Genomic DNA, 27,691 nt, shown 5'->3' on the forward strand with positions numbered 1-27,691 from the left:
GTAACAGGTAGTCATTATAGGTTAATCTCCCTGTCCTTGTAGCAGGAAGTCAAGGATATCACGCATTTCAAATATCTCTGTTAGTTATCACTAGCTAGTGATTGCTCTGCTTGCAATCACTAGCAATCTATTACCAAGGAAGCTTTTCCTGAAGAGATTGCATTGAAAAAATTTACACAACGCATAATACAAGATTGTGATTGTGATTTGCATCTATTGTATAAAACCATTGTCAAAGCAGTTAAAGGTGTAGAATAGATGGATAAATACAAATAGGATGCTCTGAAGTAAAAAATAATAATACGACATTGGAAATTCTTCATGTAAAAGTGGGGCACACCAATGGTTACGCATTGTCTTTGTTTTCAAACTACTGCCTGAACACACACTTCTTATTGTGAGAACCGGAAGCATACCTGTGGGGGAGTCTAACTGGTAGTAGTTACTGTTGTAGGCTTTATCAGTATGTATTCCAAGCATGTGATTTTATTTGACCATAGGGAAAAGAGCTAGTGTATAAATATCGAAATGCAGAATTAATTGAATTGAGCTTCAACTCTTACAAATTCCATCCCTCTGCTGGTGCTGTGCCAGCTCAACTTTTCTAGGTGATACATTATGTCACAAAACACACTTTCTCACAATACCAATAAGCAACTCACCCCACTTATATATTTAGCCTAACCCCCAATATTGGCTCGTCACATGGCATGATATGTTGTGAACAATGATTTTCAGTCAGTTTTATGAAAGGTAGTGCAGTGATTAAATAAATCTCAAACATAAAAGCAACCCCCATCTTTTATCTCCGCTCGCTCGCTCTCTCTCTCTCTCTCTCTCGTCCGTGCTTTCATTTTCTTCCATCCATTCCCTTGAACGTGAGCCCAACCCCTCCCACTATGCATATACATGATGTGTGGGCTTTACCATGGACAGGTATATCTGTAAATCACATCAAACAGCAAGGTAGAGGAAAGCAAGACGGTAATGGACAATACGCCAAGACAGCGGAGCTGTTAGACAAACAGACAGACAGTCAAACAGAAAGACAGACAGACAGAAGACAACTGGTGGCTATATGAGGACAAACATTGACAGACGAAGGATGCTTCCATTACTGGTTATAGCTTTGCTGGGGTTCCCCACGGCAACAGGTTTCTATGCACTTCTATAGCCTATTCAAATTATCTGATTATTTTACATAACTGGGTAAAGTGAAGAATATCAGTGTATTTTTGTCTTAGGTTTGCAGGAATGATATTGAAGAACATTTGCAAGTAGAGTCAAGTTGTATTCCTGTAGTGATTATTGTCATAAAGTAATATCTTAGGGACCTTGTCAATTAAACCCTCTCTTGTTTCTACTGTATAGCAACATCATAGGGGGCAATGAACTCTTGTTTCTGCTGTATGGCAACATCATAGGGGGCAATGAACTCTCTTGTTTCTACTGTATGACAACATCATAGGGGAGGATTCCTGTTGAATGTGTTCTGTTAAAAACTGTTTCTCTTTTCGAAGAAGATAACACTCATCGAGCTCATTTTTGAAAAACTACAGTGTTAAACTCATATTCGTGAATGCATTGTGGCAGTATTTGTAACATAGAGAGAGAATAAATAGATACTTTATTAATCTCTAAAGCAGGGGTCCCCAATTACATTCAGCCGTGTGGCGATTTTTCCTTGAGCCGATGGTCGAGGGGCAAAAACATAGTTATAAATAATTTGTACACTGCAAATTGACCGCTAGAATCCAAAACGGATATAGTATTTGACAAAAACAGAATAATTTCAAACTTTGATTACATTGGGATATGATCACGTCTTTCTATTTAAGTGTGGGAATACTTATTTTAATCACTTTGAGCAGATTTTATGGTGATTTTCCAGTCTTTTATGTCCAACAACAAAAATTATTAAAACATTTTGCTCAGAAAACTTGGGAGACCAAATAAAGTCGCTCTCGGGCCAAATTCGGTCCCACAGGTGACTTTATTTGGTCGCCCAAGTTTTGAGCAAAATGTTTGAATAATTTTTGAGAGTTCATTCATAATTGTGGAACCCTGCTCTATAGTATGTGACCTGTAATGTCTCCTCTGTTATTCCCAGCCTCTGCAATGCCTTGCACCCACACCTCTCTCTCCGAGTCCCTTCCGTCCTCAGGTGAGTGTTCACTAACAATCAGTCATTAGTGATATACAATGGCTTGACTGCTGAGGATGTAAAGTACATCTTAACTGATCTAAGAACCATATGGTTTGGTCTTGTAGCCGGCATGATCTATCTGGGTTCATTCAGTTCTATGTGTGGACGTCTAGAATATAGAGATCTGTCTGGGTTAATTCAGCTCTATATCTGGACACCTAGAATATAGAGATCTATCTTCAGTCTCTTTAGTCCTTTTTGAGTTGAGTTGGCTGTTCTGAACGATCAACCAATGCGGTCTTTAGCGGTCTCCTAATTTCACTCCTTTCTCTCCAGCGCACAGTGTCAGACCCTCAGATGTGGCTGTGCTCTCGGCCATTGGACTGCCCCACACACAAAGGTAAGCAACACATCAATTTCTCTAACCTTGATAGATAAGGGGACACTACCAGGGCTCCCAAGTTGTGCAGCGGTCTAAGGCACCGCATCTCCGTGCAAGAAGTGTCACTACAGTCCCTGGTTCGAATCCAGGTTCTATCACATCCGGACGTGATTTGTAGTCCCATAGCGCGGTGTACAATTGGCCCAGTGTCGTCCGGGTTTGGCCGGGGTAGGCTGTCATTGTAAATAAGAATTTGTTCTTAACTGACTTGCCTAGTTAAATAAAGGTTATATAAAACATAAAACCACACTGATTCAATGTGAACACAGAAAGGTTTTCCAGACTTCTGTTTTTCTCTCTCCCTGAAGCAGTGAGCTGTCCAGAGTGTTATTGAGACTTCATGGTAAGCCTGCTATTCTTGGGGGGTTTGAGGGGCTCCTTGATGTATCAAATCAGTTATCTGAACCAGAAGACAACAAACGCAGGCTATTAACACAGACAGACAGGCAGACAGACACAGACACGCACACAAGTACACACACAAAAATAGCTGACAAATTCTAAAGAATCCTAACACGTAGCCAATTTCCTGTGACCTTAAGCACTAAAATGATAGTCTCTGTCAAATAAAATCTCAATAAAACACACTTTGATTGGTTGATAAGATTGGTTGATAAGAGATAAGATTGGTTGATAAGACATGTTGGTCTGCTGACAGATCCTCCTCCTCCCCATGCCAAATTTCCTCCATTTGCAATCTGACCCTCATCATGTGTATATATATATACAGTTGAAGTCAGAAGTTTACATACACCTTTAGCCAAATACATTTAAACTCAGTTTTTCACAATTCCTGACATTTAATCCAAGTAAAAATTCCCTGTCTTAGGTCAGTTAGGATCACCACTTTATTTTAAGAATGTGAAATGAATAATAGTAGAGAGAAGTAGAGAATAATAGTAGAGAGAAGGATTTATTTCAGCTTTTGTTTCATTCATCACATTCCCAGTGGGTCAGAAGTTTACATACACTCAATTAGTATTTGGTTGCATTGCCTTTAAATTGTTTAACTTGGGTCAAACGTTTAGAGTAGCCTTCCACAAGCTTCCCACAACAAGTTGGGCGAATTTTGGCCCATTCCTCCTGACAGAGCTGGTGTAACGGAGTCTGGTTTGTAGGCCTCCTTGCTCACACACACTTTTTCAGTTCTGCCCACAAATTAGGATTGAGGTCAGGGCTTTGTGATGGCCACTCCAATACCTTGACTTTGTTGTCCTTAAGCCATTTTGCCACAACTTTGGAAGTATGCTTGGGGTCATTGTCCATTTGAAGAACCATTTGCAACCAAGATTTAACTTCCTGACTGATGTCTTGAGATGTTGCTTCAATATATCCACATAATTTTCCATCCTCATGAAGCCATCTATTTTGTGAAGTGCACCAGTCCCTCCTGCAGCAAAGCACCCTCACAACTTGATGCTGCCACCCGCGTACTTCACGGTTGGGATGGTGGTCTTCGGCTTGCAAGCCTCCCCCTTTTTCCTCCAAACATAACGATGGTCATCATGGCCAAACAGTTTTATTTTTGTTTCATCAGACCAGAGGACATTTCCCCCAAAAGTATGATCTTTGTCCCCATGTACAGTTGCAAACCATAGTCTGGCTTTTTTTAATGACGGTTTTGAAGCAGTGGCTTCTTCCTTGGTGAGCGGCCTTTCAGATGATGTCGATATAGGACTCGTTTTACTGTGGATATAGATACTTTTGTACCTGTTTCCTCCAGCATCTTCACAAGGTCCTTTGCTGTTGTTCTGGGATTGATTTGCATTTTTTGCACCAGAGTACGTTCATCTCTAGGGGACAGAATGCGGCTCCTTCCTGAGCGGTATGACGGCTGCGTGGTCCCATGGTGTTTATACTTGCGTACTAATTTTTGTACAGATGAACGTGGTACCTTCAGGCATTTGGAAATTGCTCCCAATAATGAACCAGACTTGTGGAGGTCTACAATTATTTTTCTGAGGTCTTGGAAGGTTTCTTTTGATTTTCCCATGATGTCAAGCAAAGAGGCACTGAGTTTGAAGGTAGGCCTTGAAATACATCCACAGGTACACCTCCAATTGACTCAAATTATGTCAATTAGCCTATCAGAAGCTTCTAAAGCCATGACATAATTTTCTGGAATTTTCAAAGCTGTTTAAAGGCACAGTCAATTTAGTGTATGTAAACTTCTGACCCACTGGAATTGTGATACAGTGAATTAAGTGAAATAAATCTGTCTATAAACAATTGTTGGAAAAATTACTTGTGTCATGCACAAAGTAGATGTCCTAACCGACTTGCCAAAACTATAGTTTGTTAACAAGAAATTTGTGGAGTGGTTGAAAAACGAGTTTTAATGACTCCAACCTAAGTCTATGTAAACTTCCCACTTCAACTGTAAGTTGAACGTTTATTTAATTTCATCCAGATAATCTATGACCAGACATAATTTAGGCCTTTTAACCATTTTTGAAGATAAGATTGTGCTTGAAAAGGATAAAAGCATTGAAAAGAGTGTACATTTGGAGGGAAATTAAATCAGTTTAGTTACCTACTTGAGATAATGGGATTGTCAGGCCTGCTCTTATAAAACTTACTGTAACTATTGAACAGTCTTCCATGTCTAATAGGTTATTGTAGATTACTGCAGTATCAATTAGTATCATTGAGAGTAATTGGTTTTAAAAGAGGTTAATATAAGTTAACCTCCCACTACTGTGTGATATCGTTATTGGTCTGATATCAGGACCAACCCTGATACCACTAACAATAAGCCAAGATAGAATCACCAAATTGCAACTTTGCTGCCAACAATTTCCACACAAAGCATTTCACACGGAAGAGATAAAGACTATTGTACCTCTCACACAATCGAAAAAGAACATTAATAAAGATGAAAGCGATAGAGCATTATACTGTACTCTCAACTCACATGGTACTTACTGTGTGTTAGTACAAAGAAAGTCCTAGATGCCATACTTGTCTCATCAAACAGATTGCATGTGCATCCATTTATTTTATTGTATAAGGAACCAACTAACTCTACCTGTGTGTCAGAGTTAGTTGATAGTAAAGACCTGTTAGCCATTTCTAATAGTGCTTTTTTCACCCCATACTAATGTGCTAAGTAATGTGCATATGCAATGTTGATTTCACTAATAATCAAGCAACTTCCTCCCCTCTCTCTGTCACTTCAGAGCTGCTGACCATGTTTAACCCTGCAATGACCAGTAGTCTTCCTGGTCAGACAAACCTGTATTCTGAATCCTCACAGCACAGGTAAACCACAGATACACTCAGCTCCCTGTGAGAGCATGAAAGAAAGAAAAAAATGGTATTTCAGACAATGTTTAATTCATTTGCAGAGCTCTTGTGGAGCAGGCAAAGGAACTGTCTCTCACCCTCAGGAGGAACCAGGTATTCTAGTATCTCTCCTTCTACATAACCCAACACATTGGCCTAACAGCCTCCCTGTACTGGTTTTCATCTCTGACTGTGTCTTGTACTTCTCTCCAATAGGCCGTTGATCTAGACGCAGACTGGAAGCTGGTGATGCTATTCGTCCAGGTGGATGAGCTCTGTTTATGTCATGACCAGGTCATTAGCCAAACACTCACCTCACACGCCTGGATTTAAGTGAAAGTCTGCATTTCATGACACTACAGTGTTATTAGCTACGTTCCTTTGAGTGAGTGTTGTGTGTTTGTGTCTATACAGCTCAGCGAGACTGTCACAGCTGCTGTCCAGGAGGTGGATCTTGCTCTGCAGGTGCTGCAGTCACAGGTGCGTTTTGGACACTTGTGTGACACTCTTAGCGATGCTACAGCACATGAATTTAGGTGATCATTAACATTGTTCATAATGTATTTGCAGTTGAAGCAGACCATTGTCAATGTTGCAGTGTGGGATGGAGAATATGTTCATCAGAACAGGTGATACTCTCCACCAATAGCATATCTTCTTAATCAGTCAGTGCACTCATTCCCTGAGTTTATTATTTTAATTTTATTTGACTGATTGCAGTGCAATAATTATATGTGAAATGCATATTTTATACCTGCTGTAAACTGTGTACATAACGAATATAATTAGATTTGATTTTCTGGATTTTTAAACGATTCTGTGAATCTATAGTGACTAGCTGGTAGATGTTTGGTTTGATTGCTTATATGTCTATTGCCAGGATGTGTCAATGTATGGAGGAAAGACATGAATGGGAGCTCAGACTGCTGAGGGCCATGCTTACTCAAGTCCTGCAGGTTCAATGTCTTGCATCATCAATGTCTTGCATCATCAATGTCTTGCATCGCCAATGTCTTACATCATCAATGTCTTACATCATCAATGTCTTACATCATCAATGTCTTACATTATTAATGTCTTACATCATCAATGTCTTACATCATCAATGTTTTACATCATCAATGTCTTACATCCATAACTTACATCAATGTGATCTCCCCTATCTCCCCAACATCTATGTCATGGTTCCCCAACTGGCGGCCCACGGGCCGAATTTGGCCCCACTGTGTTTTTATTTCCCCCCCCCCCCCCCCCATAAATTGTCGGACAAAAAAAACCTACCAGTTAATTTAATTTTGGAAATCTGTTCCCAAGTATTCCCACGCATAATAGAGAGACACGTGATCGTATACAAATGTAAGCAAGGTTTGAAATGATCATGTTTTTGTCAAATATTATATCTGTTTGTGATTCTTGCAATCAAATTGCAGTCTACAAATGATTTGTAACGATGTTCTGGCCCACCAACCATCCTCTTATAAAAAAATCGGCCCGCGGGTGAATCTAGTTGACGATCCCTGACCTATGTCCTGTTTGTATTGTTGTCCCCATATAAATAAGATAAGATTAGATTGCATTTTATTGTCTGATTTCAACCAAACACAATGGTATCATAAAAACTCCTTACAAGACATACTGCAAAATAGAATAAACAACATATGAACAGAAGAGGTTGTAGTACAGGGGACTATACAAGTGAAAAATAAAGTTGCACACTCATCTCTCCTTGCTGTGGATTTAGTGGACCAACATTTCAGCTAAATAGGTGTATTGTATATAGTTAACTCTTTTTCACGGTGGTCAGTAGGAGTCCCTTGGCGGACACCTGGTGGAGAAGCAGTGGTACAGCAACAAAGATGACTTCACTGTCCTACTGCAGGATGTCCCCTTTATCACAGCAGACCCAGCCTCCTTTATTGTGAGTGACAAGCCATTGAAGCTTCCCCCAATTTTTTATACATTAATGTGACTCTCACTGTGTGATGCAGAGCTGAATTGTTATTGATGTGTGTGTGTGTAACACAAATGTTCATCTATGTACAGAGCGCTGCCCCCAGAGCGGGTGCATTACACACAGACAAACTAGCCGTACAGATGTGGGCCAACTTGGTGAGTCACACCATATACTACCCATGCTGCTAACACACGCATTGTCTCTGCTCTCAGTCCTAGTCGAGACAAACAAAGGAGAATTTACTGTTTTTTAAATTCTGTTTTTCAGCTGCAGCCCACCATAGGCCAGCAGAACATGGAGAACAATGATATGATCATCTCGGTGCCATGCCCCAGTGAGGTGAGAGAGCGCGGCAAGCCTCCAACACATACCTGACCTGGGGTTGTTTTTCTTTCAAATACTTTCAGCGTTTAACTGGGCCTGTCGACTGCCAGATGAGCAGGGTTTGCACTTGGGGAAGATGCATTGGTTCCATTGGACCAGACAAGCTCAATGAACTGCAGCTAAAGTATTTGAAAGAAAACAAATACTATTTGAACCCAGTCCTGAAATCTGTCACGTACAGTACATTTGTGGGATTAATAGAATATAATGTACATACAGTATATGAGTGTAAACCTGAGTGTAATAGGAATTTCCAGGTGAACAAAAAGGAGATCAATCATTGGTCAAGTCAATCAAAAATCTATCCGGTTTATTACACGTTGTAACAGGGAGACACATGCAGAGAAAATGTCTAACTGGCCTCTTGGAGACGGGCCTTTTGTATCCAAATCAGATGTTCTATAAACACCAGCCTGAGAGACAGTGACTTTGTCAGCTGCTACAGAATCATAAAGTGTTCATAGATTGCCATCGATACAACACTGAATAATCAGTGTGTTCTTGGTCCTTGTACCTCCAGTCGGGCGTCAACCACTATCATCAGATATGACAATAATTCATAACAAGTCTAGTGACCATCAACCTGCACCTTGAGTTTTACAAATAGAACCCTGGCAAGTATGTGTATTACAGAAATTCCAAATATGCTAAACATTGTGTTGATCACTCTAAATTAAATATGAACTTTATTCATCTTAAATAATCCCATTACAGCGAGCTACTCTAGATGAACATCTCAACACACAATATAGTATGATTAAGCAATAAGACCGAGGGGGTGTGATATTTGGCCAATATAGGCGCAACGTGGAGTGCCTGGACACAGCCCTTAGCCGTGGTATATTGGCCATATACCACAAACCCCTGGGGTGCCTTATTGCTATTATAAACTGTTTACAAACATAATTAGAGCAGTAAAAATACATGTTTTGTCATACCTGTCTGATATACCATGGCTGTCAGCCAATCAGAATGCAGGGCTCGAACCACCCAGTCAATGATATGATTTAACCCTAATGATCCTCATCTTCCACCCTTTATACATTCATCTGTCCTCCTCTCTGTCTCTCTTTATCTCTCTCTGTCTCACGCTTTCTCTCTCCCCCTGTCTCTCCAATAGGACTGGCCTTTCTTGAGAACAGAGCGGAACTCTCCCTCAGATCACACCAATGAGCTCTCTCCTCTTTTCGACCCTGTGAGTTATTGTTGTCAGGCCTGTTGATCACGGCTGATGTACTGTAGGGCCCTGCACATTGTGGTGTCTGTGTACACATTATACATGGTAATGACTCTGGATGTGCTCTGCGTGTCTTGTCATCAGATCATGGGCACTCATATGCCCTGCGAGGACCATAGCCCTTCCAACTCCCCACCCACCTCAGGTAAGATGAATCCTCTCAATATACAGTATACAGCTTTTAGAGTTATTTGTTGAAATAGAGGCAGTGTACCCTGATATTACTGAGTTATGGAACATTCAACTTTTCGAGAAAGGACAGGTAGGTGTCAACAGGTTTCTGATAGGGCTACCTGGATAAAGTTTGCCTTACGCCATTCTCATCACCTGATCCATCTTCTATGCATTCACAGTTCACGCCCTTCGGCCTGGCGATATCAAAGTCATAGCTGCAGTGGGAGACTCTCTGACAGTAAGTCACCTACTCCTTGTTTACCTTTTTTCTGTAGTAGTACATGATTGAGTTACTTTACATACTGTGAGCTAATCTACATTACCCAGTTGTAGGGCTGTCACTTATCATGTGTGATTTCTATCTGTATTATTAAACTCATGCTATTGCTATAATCTATAACACTCTCTTTGACTGGTCGGCAGGCGGGCAACGGTGTCGGATCGGGATCCAGTGTTAACAACTTACTGGATGTAACGACGCAGTACCGTGGTTTATCATGGAGGTGGGTCCTTATCACCCCTGTAATAAAACAATTGTACAGAGTGGATTGTCAATGTCAGTTCATCTTTCTGTGCTGTGTGTTACCTGGGAGGGGTGAACACTAATCTATATGGTTGGCATCCCTAACCAGTTTATATTCTGTCTTTGTGTTTCTCAGTGTCGGTGGTGACGAGAACCTCACCACTGTCACCACTCTTCCCAGTGAGTCTCCTTTTCTTTTAACGCTGTCATCTTGTTTTAGTTATCAAGCTGCTCATGTACCCAAATTGTTGCCAAAATGTTACCAAAATGTAGCCAAAATATTGATAAAATGCTGGAATTCACATTTACACATGTACATTAAGTAAGTAAAATACCGTTCTCCTATGTGTATCATTATCAAATCAAATCACATTTTATTTGTCACATGCGCCGAATACAACATGTGTAGATCTTATAGTGAAATGCTTACTTACAAGCCCTTAACCAAACATGCTTTAAGAAGTTAATAGAAATAGATAAAAAGTGTTAAGTAAATAAAAAAAAATAAAAGTAACAAATAATTAAACAGCAGCATTAAAATAACAAGCGAGGCTATATACAGGGGGAACCGGTACAGTGTAACGTTCGTTCTCCTCCTCGTCTGAGGAGGAACAAGGATCGGACCAATATGCAGCGAGGTATGAAGACATAATGATTTATTTAAAGAAAGACGAACACGAAGCACACTTGATAAATGACAAAACAACAAAACAACAAAACGACGTAAACAGACCTGAACTTGAGAACATATAACAATGAACGCACGAACAGGAAAGAACGAACGAAACGAAACGAGACAGTACCGTGTGGTGCAACAAACACAAACACAGCAACAATCACCCACAAACAAACAGTGTGAACAGCCTACCTTAATATGGTTCTCAATCAGAGGAAACGTAAAACACCTGCCCCTGATTGAGAACCATATCAGGCTAATTGAAAAGAACCCAACATAGAAACACATAACATAGAATGTCCACCCAGCTCACGTCCTGACCATACTAAACAAAGACAAAATAAAGGAAATAAGGTCAGGAACGTGACATACCGGGCCCCCCAATGTGCGGGGGCCCGGTTAGTTGAGGTAATTGTGTTAATATGTACTGTACATGTAGGTAAAGTGACTATGCATAGATTATAAACAGAGAGTAGAAGCAGCGTAAAAGAGGGGTCTGGGTAGCCCTTTGATTAACTGTTCAGGAGTCTTATGGCCTGGTGGTAGAAGCTGTTAAGAAGCCTTTTGGACCTCGACTTGGCGTTCCGGTACCGCTTGCTGTGCGGTAGCAGAGAGAACAGTCTACGACTAGGGTGGCTGAAGTCTTGGACAATTTTTATGGCCTTCCTCTGTCATTAACTGGCATATGTTCTTATCGCACTCTTCTTTGTAAAATCTCATAAGAGTGACCAAAATATAGTCAGTTAAGTTAATGGCATGAAGTGATGTGAAGACGACACAGTACTTCTGTAGTTGCTACAATTGTAAACATGTGGAGCCATAAGACTGTACCTTAGAGGGGCATTTCACAGGGATACCATCATCAAAGTACAGTTTGACAGTCTTCTTGCCCAGAGGCTCCAGCTAAGGGAAAACCAAGAGCAAGAAGAATGATTGGGAGGCCCTGGTGCACAACTGAGCAAGCGCACAAGGACATTAGAGTGTTTAGTTTGAGAAACAGACGCCTCACAAGTCCTCAACTGACAGCTTCATTAAATAGTACCTGCATAGTACCTGCAAAACACCAGTCTCAATGTCAACAGTGAAGAGGCGACTTCATATATACCCCCCTCATATACCTCCTGACATAGAGGTCCTGGATGGCAGGAAGCTTGGCCCCAGTGATGTACTGGGCCGTACACACTATCCTCTGTAGTGCCTTGCGGTCGGAGGCCAAGCAGTTGCTATACCAGGCAGTGATGCAACCAGTCAGGATGCTCTCGATGGTGCAGCTGTTGATGCGGTATGCAAATTGGAGTGGGTCTAGGGTTTCTGGGATAATGGTGTTGATGTGAGCCATGACCAGCCTTTCAAAGCACTTCATGGCTACAGACGTGTAGACGGTAGTCTACAGACGGTAGTCATTTAGGCAGGTTACCTTAGTGTTCTTGGGCACAGGGACTATGGTGGTCTACTTGAAACATGTTGGTATTACAAACTCAGTCAGGGACAGGTTGAAAATGTCAGTGAAGACACTTGCCAGTTGGTCAGTGCATGCTCGGAGTACACGCCCTGGTAATCCGTTTGGCCCTGCGAATGTGAATGTTGATCTGTTGAAAGATCTTACTTACAACGGCTACGGAGAGCGTGATCACACAGTCGTCTGGAACGGCTGGTGCTCTCATGCATGTTTCAGTGTTACTTGCCTCGAAGCGAGCATAGAAGTAATTCAGCTCGTCTGGTAGGTTCATGTCACTGGGCAGCTCGTGGCTGTGCTTCCCTTTGTAGTCTGTAACAGTTTGCAAGCCCTGCCACATAGGGACGAGCGTCAGAGCCGGTGTAATACAATTTGATCTTAGTCCTGTATTGACACTTTGCCTGTTTGATGGTTCGTCGGAGGGCATAGCAGGATTTCTTATAAGCTTCCGGGTTAGAGTCCCGCTCCTTGAAAGCGGCAGCTCTACCCTTTATCTCAGTGCGGATGTTGCCTGTAATCCATGGCTTCTGGTTTTGGTGGTTCAATGTGGGCTACCCAGATCAATGTGTCCAGGTTGGAATGATGTGTCGTTTTCTTTTGTGTTGCTGCTCAGATATCCTGCGTGAGTTTAACCCCTCCCTGACCGGCTTCTCAGTTGGTAAAGGCAAAGAGCACACCCCTCAGGCCTTCCTCAACCAGGCTGTGGCCGGTGGAAAAGCCAAGTAAGTCTCATCACCCATCTATTTGATCATTTTCTATCCAGACATACCTGCCTCACTGACTGACTATATTTTACTGAATAGGTTTTACTGAATATGTACTGAATAGGTTTTATACTGAATAGTTTTTTTTGTTTTTATTTGCTGAATGGTGATGTTGGATTGTCTGTGTTTGTTTTGAAGAGACATACCAGAACAAGTGCGAGCATTGGTTGCCAGGATGAAGAATGACTCGGTTAGAGACTATCCTGAATTATATTTGAATCTTGGTGGAAAAAGTACCCAATTGTCATACTTGAGTAAAAGTATACATACCTTAATAGAAATGTACTCAAGTAAAAGTGAAAGTCACCCAGTAAAATACTACCTGAGTAAAAGTCTAAAAGTATTTGGTTCTAAATATACTTCAAAAGTAAATGTAATTACTAAAATATACTTAAGTATCGAAAGTAAAAGTATAAATACATTTTCTTGTTTTTTAAATTTACGGATAGCCAGGGGTACATTGCAACACTCAAACATGATTTACAAACAATGCATTTGTGTTTCGTGAGTCTGCCAGATCAGAGGTAGTTGGGATGACCACGTGTTCTCTTGATAAGTGTGTGAATTGGACCATTTTCCTGTCCTCCTAAGCATTCAACATTGTAATGAGTAATTTTGGGTGTCAGGCAAAATGTATAGAGTAAAAAGTTGAATAAGAAATTATTTTCTTTAGGAATGTAGTGAAATAAAAGTTAAATAAATAAATAGTCAAGTAAAGTACAGATACCCCAAAGAACGAATTAAGTAGTACTTTAAAGTATTTGTACTTAACACCACTGTCTACCACACATAGATTGATATAATACACAAGTTCATATTATCTGAACATGTCCTCTTACACAGCTTGTTAATTTCCAAGAAGACTGGAAAGTGATCACTTTGTTCATTGGAGGCAATGACATGTGTGACTACTGCTACAGCTCTGTGAGTACCAATATGATGTGTATACGTTACAATACAGTGCGACACCATTCTGTATCATAACCTTCTCTAACAACTCCGTCTGCAGTGATACTGTACTGGATGTGCATGTTCCATTGCTCTGACTGTCACTACCTGCTATTGTCCCACAGCTGTTTTACTCCACTGAGAACTATGTGCGACACATTCGTGAGTCTCTGGATTACCTTCATAAACAGGTAGGAGCTGTAGGCGTGTCACAGTTTTTTCTCTGAATTTGTCCCTTTTCCACCTTCTTACATTTACAGATCAGATAGCACAAGCTTTCCTCTGTTTTCAATTACTTTTTTCAATTTAAAAAACTTTCTCTCTCTCTCTCTCTCTCTCTCTCTCTCTCTCTCTCTCTCTCTCTCTCTCTCTCTCTCTCTCTCTGTCTCTCTGTCTCTCTGTCTCTCTGTCTCTCTGTCTCTCTGTCTCTCTCTCTCTCGGTCTCTCTCTCTCTCTCGGTCTCTCTCTCTCTCTCTCTCTCTCTCTCTCTCTCGGTCTATCTCTCTCTCTCGGTCTCTCTCTCTCTCTGTCTCCCCCCCTAAGGTCCCTAGAGTCCTGGTCAATCTGGTGGAGCCACTCTACATCCCCGTCCTGAGACAGATGCACACAGACTTAAATGCAGATCTCAAGTGCCCTACCTGGCTTGTCAAGTAAGTGTCCGTCCCTGCAGGTGGAGAATCTAACTAGAGCATTTGCTGGAAGGAGTTTTCACCATTGTAAAATTCATGATGGGGAATGTGCAAGTGCACACTTTGAATCTAGATGCAGCCTATCTATAATCCTCCTCATCAAGCCACCACTTTCATATGTTTGACATATGCAGGGAAATGTGCCAATGGATCTCTGAAATGTAGATAAATAACACCTGATCTCTGAAATGAAGATCAATAACACCTGATCTCTGAAATGAAGATCAATAACACCTAATCTTGTGTCTCTCCTTCAGTATTCTGTGTCCCTGTGTCATCTCGCCAAAGGAGGGTTCTGAAGCACTTCGTCAACTCAATGGTCTGAACAGAGATTATCAGGTATGGCAAAGACTAATTCTGCAGTGCATGTGGGACCACACTATTATACTTGACTCTATGGTAAATACTATGGTGCGTGATGATTAATTACCAATAACAAAAACAAACTAACCTCTTTCAGCGTGGACTACATGAGCTTGTGGAGTCAGGACGATACGACAGCCATAACAACTTCACGGTGGTCCTGCAGCCTTTCCTACGAGACATCATCGTTCCCCAGACAGAGGTTAGGCACACTGCATTGTCACTCCTCTTGACTGTGAATCAACAATAGATTAACTGATCAATCTGTGTGATTCCAATGCCCTTTCATAGTGCCACACACATTCACACACACACTCAAACTGTCCACTCTGTCTCACCCACAGGACGGACGTCCAGACCGTACTTACTTCAGTCCTGACTGCTTCCATCTCAGTCAGAAGACCCATACTCTGATAGCCCGCGCTCTCTGGAATAACATGGTGAGACTCAATAACACTGTCACAATATATCCATCGATAGATTATATAGAGCCTGACATGTCATAAATACATGTGACATGTCATATACAGTGGGGAGAACAAGTATTTGATACACTGCCGATTTTGCAGGTTTTCCTACTTACAAAGCATGTAGAGGTCTGTAATTTTTATCATAGGTACACAACTGTGCAAGACGGAATCTAAAACAAAAATCCAGAAAATCACATTATATGATTTTTAAGTAATTAATTTGCATTTTATTGCATGACATAAGTATTTGATACATCAGAAAAGCAGAACTTAATATTTGGTACAGAAACCTTTGTTTGCAATTACAGAAATCATACGTTTCCTGTAGTTCTTGACACTGTCACAATATATGAAGTCGCCTCTTCACTGTTGACATTGAGACTGGTGTTTTGCAGGTACTATGCAGGTACTATTTAATGAAGCTGTCAGTTGAGGACTTGTGAGGCGTCTGTTTCTCAAACTAAACACTCTAATGTCCTTGTGCGCTTGCTCAGTTGTGCACCAGGGCCTCCCAATCATTCTTCTTGCTCTTGGTTTTCCCTTAGCTGGAGCCTCTGGGCAAGAAGACTGTCAAACTGTACTTTGATGATGGTATCCCTGTGAAATGCCCCTCTAAGGTACAGTCTTATGGCTCCACATGTTTACAATTGTAGCAACTACAGAAGTACTGTGTCGTCTTCACATCACTTCATGCCATTAACTTAACTGACTATATTTTGGTCACTCTTGTGAGATTTTACAAAGAAGAGTGCGATAAGAACATATGCCAGTTAATGAATATAAAGTGTTGATAGTACTATATGTTTAGCTTATTCAAATGTATCTCTGTCTTCCCCCAAGACCTCACCATTCGTGCGGACCTATGTCAACAGCAATTACACCTATGAGGAACCCTCCCCAACACCTCCACCAATCACGGTAGGTCACCCACCCAGGTTCAAATCTTTGTGACTTCTAGTAAAACATGTGTTGATAAGGTGGACCAGGCTAATACTTTCAAGTGATAATGGATAATGACAGCAGTTATTAAAGAACTGTGTTCATCATTAATTTAGGTATGGTGGCATTGAACTGTGTTCATCATTAATTTAGGTATGGTTGCATTTATGAAGGAAATGTGTTAAAATACTGTCTCACTTTGATCTGTCTGTCTGTCTGTCTGTCTCCCTGTCTGTCTGCCTGTCGGTTTGCCTGTCTGTCTGTCGTCTCTCCCAGAACTGGGGAAGTGACTTCTCTTGTGTGGCCCTGGCTCCATCCACCTCTGTGCCTACATCAGGTGAGAGTGAGTGTGTTAAGAGATGACAAGGTTTCATAAGAGGAAGTGCATAGCTAAGAGAAGGTCAATGACCTGGTTGCATGACATCTGTCCAACCCCCTTACCAGACCAATCAAATCAAATTGTATTGGTCACATACACATGATTATTGCGGGTTTAGCGAAATGCTTGTGTTTCTAGCTCCGACAGGTTGGAGTCATTAAAACTCGTTTTTCAACCACTCCACAAATTTCTTGTTAACAAACTATAGTTTTGGCAAGTTGGTTAGGACATCTACTTTGTGCATGACACAAGTCATTTTGCCAATAATTGTTTACAGATTATTTCACTTTGCGAAAAGTGCAAATCAATCCCAGAACAACAGCAAAGGACCTTGTGAAGATGCTGGAGGAAACAGGTACAAAATTATCTATATCCACAGTAAAACGAGTCCTATATTGACATAACCTGAAAGGCCGCTCAGCAAGGAAGAAGCCACTGCTCCAAAACCGCCATAAAAAAGCCCGACTATGGTTTGCAACTGCACATGGGGACAAAGATCATACTTTTTGGAGAAATGTCCTCTGGTCTGATGAAACAAAAATAGAACTGTTTGGCCGTAATGACCATCGTTATGTTTGAAGGAAAAAGGGGGAAGCTTGCAAGCTGAAGAACACCATCCCAACCATGAAGCACTGGGGTGGCAGCATCAAGTTGTGAGGGTGCTTTGCTGCAGGAGGGACTAGTGCACTTCACAAAATAGATGGCTTCATGAGGATGGAAAATTATGTGGATATATTGAAGCAACATCTCAAGACATCAGTCAGGAAGTTAAATCTTGGTCGCAAACGGGTCTTCCAAATGGACAATGACCCCAAGCATACTTCCAAAGTTGTGGCAAAATGGCTTAAGGACAACAAAGTCAAGGCATTGGAGTGGCCATCACAAAGCCCTGACCTCAATCCTGTAGAAAATTTGTGGGCAGAACTGAAAAAGCGTGTGCGAGCAAGGAGGCCTACCAACCTGACAGTTACACCAGCTCTGTGAGGAGGAATGGGCCAAAATTCACTCAACTTATTGTGGGAAGCTTGTGGAAGGCTACTCTAAACGTTTGACCCAAGTTAAATAATTTAAAGGCAATGCACCAAATACAAATTGAGTGTATGTAAACTTCTGACCCACTGGAAATGTGATGAAAGAAATAAAAGCTGAAATAAATAATTTTCTCTACTATTATTCTGACATTTTACATTCTTAAAATAAAGTGGTGATCCTAACTGACCTAAAACAGGGAATTTTTATTGGGATTAAATGTCAGGAATTGTGGAAAAACTGAGTTTAAATGTATTTGGCTAAGATGTATGTAAACTTCAGACTTCAACTGTATGTAACAAGTAATATCTAACAATTTCACAACATATACCCAATACACACAAAGTAAAGGAATGTTATCAAGAATATATAAATTATATAGATGAGCAATGTCATAGCGGCATAGACTAAGATACATTAGAATAGTATAGAATACAGTATATCCATATGAGATGAGAAGTGCAAGATATTTAAACATAATTAAAGTGACTAGTGTTCTGTTTATTAAAGTGGCCAGTGATTTCAAGTCTATGTATAAGACAGCAGCCTCTATACATAAACACTACATGTCTGAGATAGGTGTCCAATCACACTATATGTCTGAGATAGGTGTCCAATCACTCTATATGTCTGAGATAGGTGTCCAATCACACTATATGTCTGAGATAGGTGTCCAATCACACTATATGTCTGAGATAGGTGTCAAAACCCAACAAATTATAGCAGTGTATGATAACTATGTTGTAACATTATGGACTATGGGAAGTGGAGTGTATTTGTGTTTATTGATCAATCTGTACCTCTGTCCCCAGTTCATAAGCTGCGACCAGGAGACATCAAGGTGGTGGCAGCACTGGGAGACTCAAACACTGTAAGTGTGTGTATGCATGTGCCTGCATCCGTGCATGTGTGCGTGTAGAACAAAACTTGCCTGTCAGACTTTTATATTATCCTTTGTGCTGAGAGGACATATTCTTTACATGGTGGGTTGTTCATGTGCCTTTGTTGTCATTTGTTTGCAGGCAGCAGTTGGAGCCAAGGCAAAGAACGTGTTGCAGCTCAACACGCAGTATAAAGGAGTGTCATGGAGGTACAGTGTATTCCGAAAGTATTCAGACCCCTTGACTTTTTCCAAATGTTGTTATTAAATTGTTTTTTCCCCCTCATAAATCTACACACATAAATCCCCATAATGACAAAGCAAAAACAGGTTTTTAGACATAAAACCTTATTTACATAAATATTCAGACCCTTTGCTATGAGACTCAAAATACTGTACATACATTCTGTAATAAATCATGCACCAACATAGTCCAAATGCATAGCATACATGTTATGGACCACTTGCAGAGAACATTGATACTGCCAGATTGTTTGAACACTGGTCAACAGGGAAATGGACTAAACGTGTGTGTATTTCTTCAGCATCTGAGGAGATCAGGCCTTGAACACTGGTCAACAGGGAAATGGACTAAATGTGTGTGTATTTCTGCAGCATCGGAGGAGACCAGGCCTTGAACACTGTCACCACACTACCAAGTGAGTCACTGTTTTCTCTTGTCTCTCTCATCCTATTGGCTCACCTTATCTGTCCATTAAAATTATCCAAATGAGCCATAACTTCACATATGACTATTTCTGTAACATTGTTGGAGAAAGGCTGCAATGAATACATAGGAGGTTGGTGGCACCTTAATTGGGGAGAACGGGCTCATGTTAATGACTGGAGCGGAATTAGTGGAATGGTATCAAATACATGGTTTTGAGGTGTTTGATGCCATTCCATTTGCTCCGTTCTGGACTTTATTAAGAGCTGTTCTCCCCTCAGCAACCTCCTGTGAATGAATACCCAGTGCAAATGATTTTGTGACAGTAGATTTTCAGCATTTACAGATACATCCACAAGATGGCAGTCTCAGCATATGATCTCATGACATTCCTATGGACTGCAGCCACCTTGCATAGAGGAAACATGGTTTATCCAGCTGGCAGCGCTCTCTCTGTAATAAAGCTAAAATGGACCATTTGATAATGAAATGTCTGCTTATTTTCCATCTCTACTTTTTTTTTCTCTCTCTCTCTCTCTCTCTCTCTCTCTCTCTCTCTCTCTCTCTCTCTCTCTCTCTCTCTCTCAGACATCCTGAAGAAATTCAACCCTTCTCTCTATGGCTTCTCCAAGGGTCAGGGCTTCCTGCAGAATAGTGGCTTCAACATGGCGGTGCCTGGAGCCAAGGCCTTGTGAGTAGAGAGATAAGTTTAGACCTCTCTGTGCCCTCATCCACTCACTGTCCTCTTTTTCCAGTAACACTATTTCCAATCCTCTTTTTTAAGTATCATCACCTCCCCATCAGTTTCTCCTGTCCTGTCTTCTCATTTGAACAAAGGCATAATAAACACTATGTTTTAACAAACGTTTCTTTGTCTCTTCTAGTGAGATCCCAGCCCAAGTCCAAGCTCTCATCAAGGCCATGAAAGATGACGAGGTGAGACTGGTCTATGTCCCATTGGCACCTATTCCCTACATAGTGCACTACTTTTGACCAGAGCTCTATGGGCCCTGGTCAAAAGTAGTGCACTACATAGGGGACAGGGTGCCGTTTGGGATGCACACCTCTTCCATGACTCTATCACTGTGTTGAATAGTTATACTGGACTCAGTTTCTAAGAATAATGACATATTGTTGTATTATGAGGGTATGATCATCTATAGCTACAGTATGTCTCTCTTGTCATTGTCTCCCTCTTTACACGCACACAGAAGGTGCATTTTGAACATGATTGGAAGCTAGTGACCTTATTCGTTGGTGCCAGAGATCTTTGTGATTATTGCATGGACCAGGTATGTATTCTTATCTTAAAGTCAAACATACCGTGGACAATCATTATAATTTTAATAGTGGTAGTGTTCAAAAATAGTGTTAAAGTGTTTTTTATGCTCTACTTTACACAGAACAACCTTACACCCAAGAACTACAGTGAGAATCTGATGTTGAGCTTGGACATGCTGTACAAAGAGGTTAGTGATGGAAGGCTTGCTTTTCAGAATCATTTTCAGAATTTTAAGATCTTAAGCCAAATATCATGCCATCTCCCTCCATCTCTCTCTAAGGTACCGAGGTTAATGGTCAATGTTGTCGAGGTTCTGGAGATGGATCCATTGAGGAGAGTGACTAAGGACGCTCTGGTCTGCACCCTCATGCAGAGGTTTGTATGAAAACTCCACATTTCCCTACGAAGACGATAGCTACACCCACTGCATCATATGCCTGTAGAATGTGTATATTCACAGCGTTAGTGAATGTTTTCCATTCAAGTGTCTTTGTTATGCACAGAAATGCTTGCCCCTGCTTTTTCAACCCTGAAGAGAACTCTCCTGAGCTTACAGAGGTCAATCGGATCAACCAGGAATACCAGGTAAGTGCAGAACAGGGTCTGAACACAGGAGGTTGGTGGCACCTTAATTGGGGAGGACGGGCTCATTAAATATATATATATATATCACCTTTATTTAACCAGGTAGGCTAGTTGAGAACAAGATCTCATTTACCACTGCGACCTGGCCAAGATAAAGCAAAGCAGTTTGACACATACAACAACACAGAGTTACACATGGAATAAACAGTCAATAATACAGTAGAAAAAGTCTATATACAGTGTGTGCAAATGAGGTAGGATAAGGGAGGTAAGGCAATAAATAGGCCATGGTGGCGAAGTAATTACAATATAGCAATTAAACACTGGAATTGGAGATGTGCAGAAGATGTATGTGCAAGTAGAGATACTGGGGTGCAAAGGAGCAAGATAAATAAATAAATACAGTATGGGGATGAGGGAGTTGGATGGGCTATTTACAGATGGGCTATGTACAGGTGCAGTGATCTGTGAGATGTTCTGACAGCTGGTGCTTAAAGCTAGTGAGGGAGATATGAATCTCCAGCTTCAGTGATTTTTGCAGTTCGTTCCAGTCATTGGCAGCAGAGAACTGGAAGGAAAGGCGGCCAAAGGAGGTGTTGGCTTTGGGGACGACCAGTGAGATATACCTGCTGGAGCGCGTTCTACGCGTGGGTGCTGCTATGGTGACCAGTGAGCTGCGATAAGGCGGGGCTTTACCTAGCAGAGACTTGTAGAGGACCTGCAGCCAGTGGGTTTCGCGGCGAGTATGAAGCGAGGGCCAGCCAACGAGAGCGTACAGGTCGCAGTGGTGGGTAGTATATGGGGCTTTGGTGATAAAACGGATGGCACTGTGATAGACTCTATCCAATTTGTTGAGTAGAGTGTTGGAGGCTATTTTGTAAAGGACATCGCCAAAGTCGAGGATCGGTAAGAAAGTCAGTTTTACGAGGGTATGTTTGGCAGCATGAGTGAAGGATGCTTTGTTGCGATATAGGAAGCCGATTCTAGATTTCATTTTGGATTGGAGACGCTTAACGTGAGTCTGGAAGGATAGTTTACAGTCTAACCAGACACCTAGGTATTTGTAGTTGTCCACATATTCTAAGTCAGAACTGTCCAGAGTAGTGATGCTGGACGGGCGGGCAAGTGCGGGCAGCGATCGGTTGAATAGCATGCGTTTAGTTTTACTTGCATTTAAGGGCAGTTGGAGGCCATGGAAGGAGAGTTGCATGGCATTGAAGCTCGTCTGGAGGTTAGTTAACACAGTGTCCAAAGAAGGGCCAGAGGTATACAGAATGGTGTCATCTGCGTAGAGGTGGATCAGAGAATCACCAGCAGCAAGAGCGACATCATTGATGAATACAGAGAAGAGAGTCGGCCCGAGAATTGAACCCTGTGGCACCCCCATAGAGACTGCCAGAGATCCGGAGATCCAGAGATCCCCCCCCTCCGATTTGACACACTGAAATCTATCAGAGAAGTAGTTGGTGAACCAGACGAGGCAATCATTTGAGAAACCAAGGCTGTTGAGTCTGCCGATAAGAATGTGGTGATTGACAGAGTCGAAAGCCTTGGCCAGGTCGATGAATACGGCTGCACAGTAAGGTCTCTTATTGATGGTGGTTATGATATTGTTAAGGACCTTGTGCGTGGCTGAGGTGCACCCATGACCAGCTCGGAAACCAGATTGCATAGTGGAGAAGGTACTGTGGGATTCGAAATGGTCGGTGATCTGTTTGTTAACTTGGCTTTCGAAGACCTTAGAAAGGCAGGGTAGGATAGATATAGGTCTATAGCAGTTTGGGTCTAGAGTGTGTCCCCCTTTGAAGAGGGGATGACCGCGGCAGCTTTCCAATCTTTGGGAATCTCAGACGATACGAAAGAGAGGTTGAACAGGCTAGTAGTAGGCGTTGCAACAATTTTGGCAGATCATTTTAGAAAGAGAGGGTCCAGATTGTCTAATCCAGCTGATTTGTAGGGGTCCAGATTTTGCAGCTCTTTCAGAACATCAGCTATCTGGATTTGGGTGAAGGAGAAATGGGGGAGGCTTGGGCGTGTTGCTGTGGGGGGTGCAGGGCATTTGACCGGGGTAGGGGTAGCCAGGTGGAAAGCATGGCCAGCAGTAGAAAAATGCTTACTGAAATTCTCAATTAGCCTTAGCTTTCCTAACTGCCTGTGTATATTGGTTCCTAACCTCCCTTGAAAAGTTGCATATCACGGGGGCTATTCGATGCTAATGCAGAACGCCACAGGATGTTTTTGTGCTGGTCAAGGGCAGTCAGGTCTGGAGAGAATAAAGGGCTATTTCTGTCCCTGGTTTAATTTTTTTTGAATGAGGCATGCTTATTTAAGATGGTGAGGAAGATACTTTTAAAGAATAACCAGGCATCCTCTACTGACGGGATGAGGTCAATATCCTTCCAGGATACCCGGGCCAGGTCGATTAGAAAGGCCTGCTCGCGGAAGTGTTTTAGGGAGCGTTTGACAGTGATGAGGGGTGGTCGTTTGACCGCAGACCCATTACGGACGCAGGCAATGAGGCAGTGATCGCTGAGATCTTGGTTGAAAACAGCAGAGTTGTATTTGGAGGGCAAGTTGGTTAGGATGATATCTATGAGGGTACCCGTGTTTACGGGTTTGGGGTTGTACCTGGTGGGTTCATTGATCATTTGTGTGAGATTGAGGGCATCAAGCTTAGATTGTAGGATGGCTGGGGTGTTAAGCATGTCCCAGTTTAGGTCACCTAGCAGCACAAGCTCTGAAGATAGATGGGGGCAATCAATTCACTATATGGTGTCCAGGGCACAGCTGGGAGCAGAGGGTGGCAAGCGGCAATGGTGAGAGACTTGTTTCTGAAAAGGTGGATTTTTAAAAGTAGAAGTTCAAATTGTTTGGGTACAGACCTGGATAGTAAGACAGAACTGGTAATGGCTGGAGTGGAATGGTATTAAATACATCAAACACATGGTTTCCATGTGTTTGATGCCATTCCATTTACTCTGTTCCAGCACTTATTATGAGCCATCCTCCCCTCAGCAGCTTCAACTGGGTCTGAACTACCATTCTGAACAACTGGGATTTTAACTCTATAAGGAATTGTCATGTGTTACTGGTATGGAAGGTCTTGGCCAATGTTCCAATGTGTGGAGTAAAGTGTGTTACTCACAGATACATGAGTTCTACAGGTAAAGATACAGGCATTCAATGTGATCAGATCAATCCAACATAACTCTACAATACTTAACATTCTCTCTTTGTTCTCTCTACTCTCTCTGTGCTTCTGTCCAGATGGAGACTGAGCGACTGGTCTCTGGGGGGCACTATGATGGGCGAGAGGACTTCACTGTCATCGTACAACCCTACTTCCGAAACGCCTTTGTCCCTTTCATTGGGGTGAGTGTGGTTTAACTGCACACATGCAAGCACAGACACACACACACACACACACACACACACACACACACACACACACACACACACACACACACACACACACACACACACACACACACACACACACACACACACACACACACACACACACACACACACACACACACACACACACATTGACACTGTTCTCTTGTCTCCACAGGATGGGAAGCCTGACTTGAGTTTCTTCTCGGTGGACTGTTTCCACATCAGTGAGCGAGCACACGCTGAGATGGCCATCGCTCTCTGGAACAACATGGTGAGGACAGTCACTTAGAGAGTAGTCCAGTCCCAGATCTGTTTGTGGTGGAATGCAAAATATCAGGTATGGAACTAATCACATTTTGTGTAATTATACAACATGAAATTCAACACTTGTTGCATTACCAACTCCTATGGTCGTTGTCAAGACAGCACCCACAGATCTGGGACCAGGCTGCATAGAGTGCACTCTGAGACATAACTCACAACACATGCGCTATGGCCATAGTATTTCATGTTTATGTAGGTTACAACACATGAGCTATGGCCATAGTATTTCATGTTTATGTAGGTTACAACACATGAGCTATGGCCATAGTATTTCATGTTTATGTAGGTTACAACACATGAGCTATGGCCATAGTATTTCATGTTTATGTAGGTTACAACACATGAGCTATGGCCATAGTATTTCATGTTTATGTAGGTTACAACACATGAGCTATGGCCATAGTATTTCATGTTTATGTAGGTTACAACACATGAGCTATGGCCATAGTATTTCATGTTTATGTAGGTTACAACACATGAGCTATGGCCATAGTATTTCATGTTTATGTAGGTTTGTGGCCTGACAGCGGTAATGTTTTGTTTTTATAGTTGGAGCCGGTGGGCAGGAAGCAAGTCTACAACAACTTCACATACGACCGCACCAAAATCAACTGTCCTTTTGAGGTATGTTAACATGAACACAACCTTTATTATGGAAAACTTTGGTCAGGTGTTTGCTGAAATGACAATCAGTAAGTCAGTCGTTGCATTGGCTGACTCGACAGTGCGTGTGGGTTGTTGAGTGTGTTGGTTGAGCAGCAGTCATATCACCTACTGAAAGCTACTTCTTACAATGTAGCAGAACAAGATCTATTCTCATGTTAGTTTCCCTTAATCTGACATTTGCTCTCTTCTTTAGGATCAACCCTTCATCTTCACTAAGGTCAATAGCCTCCCAAGCCCACCTGTAACCCCCACCTCACCTGTCCCAAACCCTGGCACCACCACACCAAGCCCTGTGGCCCAGTGTGACTCGTCCATGCCTGTGTGGGTGCCCGTGGTGCTTGGTATCACCGGGTTACTGATCGGCTGGGGAGTCACCTGGCTATTTATGTCCTGCAGAGAACGGCAGAGTAAGAGGAAAATGGTAGAGGGATTGATTGAGATGAAAGGAACTGGTTTCTAATGATATTCTGAGAGGGAGTTTGGAGATGGTCACAAAGGCTTGAATACACATGCACAAACGCACACACACATGCATACACACACACACACACACACACACACACACACACACACACACACACACACACACACACACACACACACACACACACACACACACACACACACACACACACACACACTGGTTATGGCATATTTTCTTCCTATGAATAAGGTGTGATTTGTACACCTTGCATTTCCTAAGAATGTACCATATTCCTTTGTATTTAAACAATAAACATTGTTGATGAACATTCCATTCAGCAACCGATAAATCAATACTTTCTTGTAGAGATTCTATTCCATAAGTCTGAGTCTGAAAATACAGCAAAAAATAATTTACGTGACATGGACAATAGCTTAGTATTAAACACAACAAATACATTTTCAGTAACTATGTCATTGGGTATTTCAATTGCATCAGGTGAACCCCTACAAATTACCAGGATGAATAGGTCAACGTAAACCAAGCGCATTGCAATAGAAATGGGAACAAACCATTGTCATGGAGGGGGCAAGGGTGGTTATTTCATTGAGGGGACACAAGTAGTCTCACCCGTTCTTATTATACCTCAGTGGTCTCACCATTTTAATATTTGACAGAGCCACATACAAAAGGGAAAGTTATCAGTATCTGTGGTAGTGATATGAGGGTCACAATAAAAGTAATGGACTGGTTATATCACCGAATTATGTTGTTAACTTTGAATTTACTGTGTCATCAAGCAGGTCAGCTTCCATAAAAGGTAAAGCAACCAGCAAAAGGCTTTGTTCGATCACATACAAAATACCAAATCTAGTTAGCTGGTTAGTGGTTACAAATCTTCGCCAAAAGACAGAACCCCTGACTGAACCTAAATAAACGGTGTAGCCGTGGCGTACTGCATTAGCATGAATAGCCCCTGCGATATGCAACTTTTCAGGGAAGTTAGGAACCAATATACACGGGCAGTTAGGAAAGCAAAGGCTAGCTTTTTCAAACCAAAATTTGCATCCTGTAGCACAAACTCCAACAGTTCTGGGACACTGTAAAGTCCATGAAGAATAAGAGCACCTCCTCCCAGCTGCCCACTGCACTGAGGCTAGGAAACACTGTCACCACAGATAAATCTGTGATAATTGAGAATTTCAATAAGCATTTTTCTACGGCTGGCCATGCTTTCCACCTGGCTACCCCTACCCCAGACAACAGCTCTGCACCCCCCACAGCAACTTGCCCAAGCCTCCGCCATTTCTCCTTCAACCAATGTCTCTACTTGCACATACATCTTCTGCACAGCTATCACTCCAGTGTTTAATTGCTCAATTGTAGTTATTTTGCCACTATGGCCTTTTTTTGTTTACCTTACCGCCCTAATCTTTCTACATTTGCACACACTGTATATATACTTTTCTATTGTGTTATTGACTGTCTGTTTGTTTATCCCATGTGTAACTCTGTGTTTGTGTCGCATTGCTTTGCTCTATCTTGGCCAGGTCGCAGTTGTAAATGAGAACTTGTTCTCAACTGGCCTACCTGGTTAAATAAAGGT

The 27,691-nt window shown here is 41.9% G+C and overlaps 1 protein-coding gene across 1 annotated transcript; it reads left to right on the forward strand.

Annotated features, from left to right (window-relative positions):
* The first annotated feature begins 931 nt into the window (after positions 1–931).
* Positions 932–26,435, forward strand: LOC139582617 (phospholipase B1, membrane-associated-like). Its single transcript, XM_071412761.1, has 42 exons — positions 932–1,154; positions 2,111–2,164; positions 2,483–2,546; positions 2,897–2,931; positions 5,768–5,849; positions 5,936–5,987; positions 6,090–6,167; positions 6,288–6,353; positions 6,444–6,502; positions 6,754–6,829; positions 7,681–7,791; positions 7,917–7,982; positions 8,095–8,166; positions 9,332–9,406; positions 9,533–9,593; positions 9,802–9,860; positions 10,046–10,125; positions 10,282–10,325; positions 12,891–12,999; positions 13,180–13,231; positions 13,885–13,965; positions 14,115–14,180; positions 14,533–14,639; positions 14,936–15,017; positions 15,139–15,243; positions 15,386–15,481; positions 16,057–16,128; positions 16,352–16,429; positions 16,727–16,787; positions 18,671–18,729; positions 18,881–18,948; positions 19,354–19,397; positions 19,994–20,096; positions 20,290–20,341; positions 20,617–20,697; positions 20,809–20,874; positions 20,968–21,062; positions 21,191–21,272; positions 24,540–24,644; positions 24,847–24,942; positions 25,545–25,619; positions 25,855–26,435. Exons 1-42 carry the CDS (start codon positions 1,079–1,081, stop codon positions 26,119–26,121), a joined length of 3,312 nt encoding a protein of 1,103 aa, XP_071268862.1. The 5' UTR covers positions 932–1,078; the 3' UTR covers positions 26,122–26,435.
* The last annotated feature ends 1,256 nt before the right edge of the window (positions 26,436–27,691 follow it).

This window comes from Salvelinus alpinus, chromosome 8, assembly GCF_045679555.1.
Source record: "Salvelinus alpinus chromosome 8, SLU_Salpinus.1, whole genome shotgun sequence".
Taxonomy (NCBI): domain Eukaryota; kingdom Metazoa; phylum Chordata; class Actinopteri; order Salmoniformes; family Salmonidae; genus Salvelinus; species Salvelinus alpinus.